This window comes from Belonocnema kinseyi, chromosome 7 (assembly GCF_010883055.1).
Source record: "Belonocnema kinseyi isolate 2016_QV_RU_SX_M_011 chromosome 7, B_treatae_v1, whole genome shotgun sequence".
NCBI classification, from domain to species: domain Eukaryota; kingdom Metazoa; phylum Arthropoda; class Insecta; order Hymenoptera; family Cynipidae; genus Belonocnema; species Belonocnema kinseyi.
Window position 1 is genome coordinate 121,429,528 of NC_046663.1, and position 9,334 is coordinate 121,438,861.

At 35.2% G+C, this 9,334-nt stretch overlaps 1 protein-coding gene across 1 annotated transcript in view; it reads right to left on the reverse strand.

The window, feature by feature from the left end:
- Window positions 1–482: 482 nt before the first annotated feature.
- The window catches only part of LOC117176662 (lysosome membrane protein 2-like), an 83,621-nt gene continuing 74,769 nt past the window's right edge, over window positions 483–9,334 (reverse strand). Inside the window, exons 2-3 of the mRNA XM_033366915.1 lie at window positions 9,055–9,313; window positions 483–2,771 (exon numbers count right to left, since the gene is read on the reverse strand). Of these exons, the coding sequence (XP_033222806.1) occupies window positions 2,418–2,771; window positions 9,055–9,313 (613 nt within the window). The 3' untranslated portion in view covers window positions 483–2,417. The remainder of the gene's footprint in view (window positions 2,772–9,054; window positions 9,314–9,334) is intronic.

Sequence of the window (9,334 nt, forward strand, 5' to 3'; positions counted from 1 at the left end):
CAGTCAACTTTGGCACTACTCAGGAGCTGCCAGTCAAATTCTTGTTAGTTGTTTGCATCAAAACAATCAGCCTCAATGGGTTGGAAGAGTACTAACATTACGTTTTTTCACTCGAATCTTTGACATGTTTGACAGTCTGCCAGTTAACTTTGGCACTACTCAGGAGCTGCCAGTCAAACTTATTGTTAGTTTTTAGCATCCAAACAATCATTCGCCGTGGGTTTCAAGAGTACCAAAATGACGTTTTTGCACTCGAATTTTTGACGAGTTTACGATAAATTGTTGCAAAATACACCAACAGCTGTTAGTCAGTCAACGAATTTCGAACTGTTGACTATGAAAACAAAAGAATCTAAAATTTTAGTGAGTACTAAAATGACGTTCATAGAATTGTCGCGAGCTCCCGGACTATAAGAAGTCCAAAAGGAGCGATGAATTGGCTGACAAATTTCAAATTAGCTTAGGAACGTGAGCTTAAACATGATTTGACTTTCAAAGAAAAAGTCGTGAAAAAAATGGAAATAAAAATAAAATTTATATTGTGCGCTGGCACAATATAAAAGTTGGAGTATACCTAGAGTATACTTTGCCTCATTTCAGTACATTTTCCACAGATTTGGGGAAATGTGTGTCCACGTGGATTGTAGCTCGACCCCCCCGGTCCCCCTGGTGGATAAGCGTGGAATTTTGCCATACCTCCTCCCCCCTAAAGTGTCCACGTGGTATATGGATGGCCCCTAAGGAGAAGCTTGATTACTGATTAAATAATACTACCTAGTATATTAAAATCTGTCGTGGTTTTATCTTTTGATTTTAATTTATAGAAATCTTTCTTTGAAGTGAATTTTATGTGAAAAAAATATTTATGGAATTATTAATTGATTCCTTTAATAAATTTTAATGTCAGTGTAATCTATTTATTTAATCCTAACTAGGTTACTTTAATAAGAGAAATTTCAAGATTACACAGTCTTAAATCGGGCATTTCATTATCCTTGAATTATTAATAATTATTATAATAAACCTTAGTTACATACGAGGAACGACAAGAAAGCTAAGCTAGATCACAATTAAATTTAAATGTGCGCTACCCTTTCTTTCAAATAGAAAGTGTACTATTTTAACAAAAATATTTTTGTGTACTGCTTAAATCATAATATTTAAGGTTTAAAAATAGTAGATTACGATACTTCAACTACTGTCTAATCAATAATCATTAAGAATTTTAGAAAGATTTTTTAACTGACAAAAAATCCACTAAAAATAGTTAACTAAGTATTTAAGCATTGTTAAGAGGAGCTTGGAATAAAAAATAAAAATTATTAATGATAATACTATCAGAGAAATACACAAAATCCCAATCGCTAACAAAATATTTCCTCATTGCCATCGATTATAATCAATCTAACTTTAAGTTGGAATGCAAATTGCTTCACAGAAGAGGAAATACTTTATTGTCACTTTTAAATTTGTCTCAGTGTGAAGAACACAGAAAAACCCAAAGATAAAGTTTACATCGATTTTAGGTGAAAGATTCACCGCAACAAAGATTAACCTTGCCAAATAAACTTTACATCGATCGAAGATAATTTCCAATTTTTAACGTTGTCTGGATAATCTTTCATCTTATAATCGCTCTATTTGTATTGGAGGTGTTGCGAGAATTACGACACCAGCGCTATCCATCGTCGTTTAACTTAATTAAATTGGAGAGAAATGGGGATTCCTATCTGTCAGTTATTTATTGCGCTTTTTGCTAAATGGTATTCAATAAGTTCTGATTGCTCTACACTAGCGTAATTTATTTTATTTAATTTTTAAACGTTGCAAGTCTTACATGTAAAAATTTTAACTTTTGTTTTTTCTGTGTTGTTTCAAATCTGGTGTCCTGACTTATTGCTCGAATTTACTCATACTTTGCCATTTTTCCGTTGCTACTAAGGATGCCGTAGCAGACGACGGCTTTTATTCCATCGTAGGATAAACTGTTATCAAATAGCATATAAACATTAACAGGGGAAATTTTACTTGCAACAAAATTAAACTTTAGTTTTTTTTGTGGAAGTAAAGAAAGAAATAATTGGTTTTTATAATTTAAAATACACATAAACCTGTCGCTATTTCCATCTATAGTTATAAGAGACCGATTTTTTCCAGAAAGGGTAGCGCAAAGGCGATGTAATAAATTCCATGAAGCGACAATAGCGCCTCATATTATACATTACAATTCTACATTTCATAAAACTGTAATTTGCTTCATATTTAAGAAGGTCTTTAACCGAAAAGGAACAATTTATTTCCTTTGTTCATTCATTGTTAGGAAATTTTGCAAACATGCACTATATTTCATTTTTCATCCATTATTCTGAAAAGATGGTGTTTAATACACAGGTAACTAGAACGCACCTATTTTGAAATTAAGGAAGAACAATCTTTCCAGAGACTGTATTCATTTGATTTTCTTTCGTATGCAGATTCACTTGTTGTTTTTTTCGGTCCTTTTGGAGGATGTGGAAAAGACCTGATGCGGATAAAATGAAGGAAATTAGACTGCCCCATTGGAAGCAAGCTTCAACGATATTAGCAGTGTAGTAGGCATGATGAAGGATATTTAGAACTGGTTCCGGAATATTACTGATTCCTACTTCAATCCAAATGAGAGGAAGAATCATACCATCTTTTATGTTTCCCAGAAAAGGTACTCCATCTGCTTTTCGAGCTTCTAGGTTTATTTGAATCCGAGATGCACCGCCAATTGGAACTCCCAGGTTCTAGAAAATGAAAACCGTTTGATTTTAGTATAAACTATAATTTTAAGAGGACATTATTTTTTATTTATTATTATGACTAAGAAAAATAAAAATCTGTTGACACTATAGTCAAGAATCAGACTAGACCAGGTAAGTTCGCGATTAGTCTTTCAATAGCTTTGTTTCATTTTAGACACCCTGTAAGTTTTGAGAATCCTGATAAAAACTATTTACGATCGGCACCTCATTGATTTTATAAAAAATTGATCAGTACCTGATCTGAGCCGGACAGTTTTTTTTACTTGGGATTAACGAATTCCTGGGAAAATTTTCGCTCTCCACTTTTAAGACTGACTGTAAATATCAGAAAACATTCAACGAAATATTATTATTTTGTAAGAATTGTTTGTGAAAATATTATTTTAGGTGAAGAAAATTCGATGCTTTAAACTTATAAATATTGAATCCGTGGGAATCCAAATTTCAGAGTGTCGAAATGTATATGATGTCAATATAATTTTTATTAAATACTAAATCTTAAATTTTAAAATTTGATGATCTTAAATTTGACAAAACCTTAAAATTCTAATTCCTGAAATTTGTAAACAACTTCTGATCAGATCAAATTCGTTCCGTTTACTTTATTTGTATTTTCTTGAACTAAGTGTATTATGGGACTAAAAATACCTGACTTATCGTATGTGCAGTAAACTCGAGTAGTAAAGCGGTGGATGATCAAGTTATCATTTATCATATAAGTTTCTTCCTTATGCTAGGAAAAAGTGGTATCACTTTCTTTACCATGACAAAATAATACGTGGTGTAAAATATTATCTTCCTGTAGCCCAGCTCAAATCAAAACATTAAATTCATAAGGTAACAATTTGTAGTCTATGAAGTGCGTGACTCCCAAAGTTGAATTTTTGGAAATTAAAACTACTTAACATTTTCATTAGTTTTTCATGAAGAGTAATAATATAAATAATTATATTTGGAAGTATAAGCCTTTCTACTTATTTTTTTATTGGATAAAATGTCCGAAGTTTCTTAAAAAGAGTACGTGAGCTTTGGTTCGAAATAATTTCTTGATTTGAACCAGTCTCAAGTGCTAGATTTTTTTGCCTATTATCGCACTCGTTTTGTGTTGTGACACCTAATAGGGTAAGTTTTTGTTCCTGATTTTGTGATTTTCTGGCAGAATTCTGAACGTTTTTGTGTCTTTCTGAGGAACCCGTGGTCTTCAACAGACATCTTTATAAATTCCGCGTTGCCCCTCAGGTAGTGTGCGTGATTTTTCCAGACCTACTGCGCTGTATGCGTGTGTGTGTGAGGTGACAGCTATTATTAATCGCTCTTATCTCCAACTTTGAAACTAGCTACCATTTGCAAAAATGAGTGGCCATTCAAATGTGCTGAAACCATTAAACTCCATTAAAGCCGACACAGAGAAAACCAAAAAGGTCGTCAAACCTCTTGAAACTGACACAACTCAATTCAAGACCGATTTTGATGCTTTAAAGACCGAATTTAGCACATCCAAAGCAAAACATAAAAAGCTGGAAGAAAGTCGTCAGGAATTAGAGGACAAGTGTGGTTCACTCAAGCGACAGGTTGACTTTCTTCAGCGACAAGCCCGCTCATGACATGTTTTGATTCACAACCTATCGAACCATGAGGAATGTAACGGGGAACTCTTCTCATTCCTTCTCAATATTCTTACTAGTGCTGGCCTCTCACTTAATGAGTCGAACATTGACACCATTTATCGCCTGGGGAGGACGCATGGCAGTAGGCCCGCCCTGGCGCGCTTCAGTTCTAGCAGATGGAAGCAGGAGGTTCTCAACAAACGCGCAACTTTTAAAGAGTTAGACTTTTCTGTCACATTCGATAAATCACCAGACGAACGGTAAGAACGGAAAGCCCTTTAACACGCTGCCACCAAATTAAAAATGCTAGTATTAACGTGATAGTTAAGGGTAGCAGAAGTGCAGGACTGGGTACCCAGGGACACGGCCGGGGATCCAATACTGGGGGCGACTTCTAAAAAAAAGTTCATCCGAGAAAAGGAAAAACAGTTTATAAGGAGTATTATGTGAACTTATTAGATGTGTGTAAAACTCCCCCCCCCCGCCCCAAGATTTCATAACAAGTTTTTGAATGTTTTTGAATAATCGAAAATTCAAATTTTGTTCAAACAATAAAATAATGAACAATAAAACATTCTGTTTCGTGGTCTCACTATACAAGTTACAAGTCATCTACAAAAGATTGAAAGGATACATTTTTCAGGGTAGCTGAGAAAATCCTTGACTCCCTCAAGGTACTTATAGGCGTTATCGAAAGTTAACATATGTAAAAAATTAATACATTAGCGGGCGCCCATAAAAAATAAATTTTGGTATCCTATACATTTTTAATCAATAAATATATTTTCGATTGCACCAGAAACAAATAAATTTGAATTCCGTAATGTACTTGATAACAGGAATATTCCTTTCAATTTTACTGTTTTAATATGAATAATTTATTATTCATTTTGCAAAAAATTTTCTTTAATAGAATCCAAAGCATGCATTAGGGAATTTGTTAGGAATAATATGAGTGACAATAAATTGGAGGACACTTTTTACTTTACTGGGATTACTTATAGGAGGACAAATGTAAATCGTGGATATTATTGGATATTCTTTTCACTCTTTCCATTGCAACCTAACATATATTTATTTTTTTAAACAAAATAAGCTTTTTGTGACGCCTTGGCATGGCTAAGGGGGCGCGAATCAAGGGGGGCGCAACCGGGAATGCCCGGCTGCGCCCCCATGCCAGTCAGCCACTGGGTAGCAGCAATATGCTGAGCACCGTCAGCTGTCTTCCATGGAGATCGAATCCCTCCTAAACGAAAAGGAAAATAAACAAATTTCGACCGAAACACACTTCTCGTCAAAAAGCACATCCAAAACACAACAAAAGCGCAAAGCAGATAAATCGAATAGCTTTCTGGACTCCTTATGCACAACGTTCTGCTTGGGTCGACCGCCCTAGTGTGGGTTAAGCAATTTTTTAAACAAAGCTGTATTTAAATATGAAACTTTATTCATTTCTCCTACACCTAGTTGTGTTAAATGTTGAAGGAGGACATTTCAATTTATTATGGGTATTGTTTATTTTAAACCATCTATGGATGATCAGCTGTTCGAGCAGACTTCTAAGGAGGGCCTTTCCGGGGTTATTTCGGGTTATCCAGATTTACCAATGTTTTTAGGAGGCGATTTTAATACTCGTATCGGCAACCTAAATGACTTGGAAATGTTATTCCTCCACGAAAGTTCTTCAGCATTCTATAAGCGAAGTTTCTTGTTAAAATTCTTGAGAGTAGTGGGCTAGTGATATTAAATAGGAGGTTACCTAAATATTTTCCAGGAAATTATACTTTTTTGAGATTTAAGAGTATGAGTGTTACGATCTTGTTGTGTGATTTCTAATTTCGTAGTACTTCAATTGCCTGCGATATCCGACCATCTTTCGGTTCTCGTTGCTATTTCGTATTTCATACTGGTGGAGACAAGTGTAAATAGAGACTCATTTTCGTTGCACAATATAATAACTTGGAATGAAAACCGCAAATGTGACTAGATATATGAAATGTCTGTTTCTGAGAACTCTGCGTACTCCAACAGCGAAATAAATACCCTAAATAATAATTGGTCACAATCTCATCTGCCGCCGTTAATTTGAATTTACTTGCAAGGCCTAAATGGCATACTCCAGGGAAGATACCTTGGGATGATAAAGAATTTAGAAGAAATATGTATAGGCAAAATATATAGAAATCAGAAGATCTTTCCTGGAGTTAAGTAGGTCCAAGAAGAGGCAATGCGAATACACACTGCTGAATTCACTAGCGGCTTGTAATAATCCTACAGATTTTTCGGCAGAGGTCAATAGATTTAGATTGCGGTCTCCTTCGACTAACAATATAAGCATACATGCATGGCAAGACCTTCTTTTTTTCTTTATCCAATTGCGGCTCCCATTGGCATACAGTGGATTGTAAACAAACACTCTTTATTGGACTGTGATATCTCGATTGATAAAATTGAAGCCTCTTTATGGAAGTGTAAATGCAATAAAGTCCCGAGCGAGGATGGGGTTCCCAATGAAGTTTCCAAAAAACTTCCAGAAAATTGGCGAAAATACATGCATTTATGTTGTATAAAAAGGCTAAACATTCCCCCAGAAAATCCGGCCAGCCTCAGTTCTGGAAGAAGTTGTATTAGTCATATTCATACTTTCACTTCTTTAATTAAAATTCAATTGTCTATCCCAAAGCGACGAATCTTTGCTTTCTATATAGATTTCAAAAAGGCTTTTGACTCAGTAAACCATTGCCACCTATGGAGCAAACTTCTAAGGATAGACATATCCACTAAACTTAAACGAATTATAAAAAAATCTCTATGATAACGCTGACATGTCTATTCGCAGTTGCGAATAGACGCAGTTGCTTCAAGGTGAGATTCTTAGTCCTCTCTTTTTTGCACTTTTCATATATGATTTAGAAGAGTACTTACGAAATCACGGTATGCATGGAATTTCAATAGATCACTTATGTATATACCATAACGGTCGGCCATGTGAATACAAATTCTTGTAGGCACAGACTCAGCTGGAGGTAGTGAGCGAATTTGTCTATTTCTGTGTCAACACATCAGACTCGGTCTTTTTCAATAAAGAGTTCATAAAAAGAGTGTCTACTAAGCATATTGCTATAGGTGCTGTTTCAAGAATTTTATTTGCATCTAAATCTAATTCTTGGCAGAACTAAGATTATCCTTTTTCGTAGCCTTACACTTAGTGTTCGTTTGTACGCAATAGAAGTCTAAAGAATAAGGTACTTTGATACAGTCGAGAAATTAACGTCCTCTTTCTTTAAGAAAATACTAGGCTTACTAACATTCACGCCGAATTTAGCCCTCCGCTTAGAGATAGGTAAGTTACAGTTAACTTATGATATATTTAAGTCAGTGCTGAGGTGTTTTCCGAGGTTGCTGGGTAAGCCTGGTGATATGTATCCTAAAAGATGTTTTCTTAAATTAAAGGCAATGTCCTTGAAAACTGATTGCAACCTTAAGTATAACTGGGTTCTGCAGTTCAAAAATATGTGCTCTTTCTGTAACTCAAAGAAAATTGTGGCTTGACTTGGATTCTGTTTCGCTCGTTGAAAGTATGGATTTTTTTCTATATATCTTTTCTGATTATCTCTAGCGTTCCGACTATGAAAGATCCCTAATTCAAGTAGCTTCCATATTTCCCACATCTTAAACTGTATCCGGACTTTCAATCATACCTGCATCTTCGACTACCTTGTTATATAACATTCTCTCATTGTTTAACTTATACTTCTGACCTCTATTAGGGATTGTATACGTTTTGGAGAATATAAAGTTACTCATGACCCTTATAGACTCTGCTCTATATGTAACTTATCAGTATCGAAGGACCTTTGTCACGACAGTCAATAGCCAGTAGTGGCTGAGTCTTTTAAATTCTAACTATCCATACGAGCTGCGCAACGTTGCACAGTATGTCCGAAACATTCTACAAAATAAGAGAATTCATTCTGGAGACGTGACTGTCTTGATACCCTCAAATAGTTTTTTCTTTTGTACAATTTTTGTAAGGTACTTCTTTTTATTCTGCTGTTTCATCTGGTTGCACCTGATTACATTTGTTTATATTTGTATTTTGTATTGCTACTTATTTCTATCGACCTTAGGTTGTAAAAATAAATTATTGAATAAATAATTAAAAAATAAATTATAACGGACTTTCTGCATTTTAGGATCTGTGACAAAAAGCTCAAACGCCAAAGCACCCGCCCAATGAGAGTCGCGCTCCGTGAAAAAGGCCCGTGAATCAGAGAGCGACTAGCTTCATCGCGATGGATGTATGTATGAGCACACCCATACTCGCTCTCTGATTCGCGGGCCTTTTACACGGAGCGCGACTCTCATTGGGCGGGCGCTTTGTCTTTTGGTCTTTTTGTCACGGATCCGAATTTTTGACACTCAAATGTGAAATACAAAATTTTTGTGAATGAGAGTTGTCACAATGTGAATCACTGTGAATATATGGCTCGCCGAAAACTTTTCTAGTCATACTCGTCGCATAACTGATATGACGTATGACGCGCAACGTGACTTGTCGCAAGCCGTATGATTTTACGCTGAACAACTTTCCAGATTAAGAAAATTTCTACATTTTCTGGACAAAATCTTCATAATCAATATGAATGTATACTTACTGGGTGTAGGTCAACATAACTCTCGTGCAGTTCTTTTTGAGGATCAAGGCCATCGATTTGTTCAATTATTGATTCATCCGCCTGATAAAAATGAGGAAAGGATGTCAAAGTTGGCATTCCAAAATTGCAACTAGACGCATTGAAAATTCCAGCTGGTGGACAGGTTTTCTTTCCAAAAAAACTACTACCTTTGTCTTTTTGACAATAACAAGTGTTCTTCTTTTTAGATGATGTAAAAAGATCCTTAGGTGGTTTGTATCTGGAAATAGAAATTAATTAT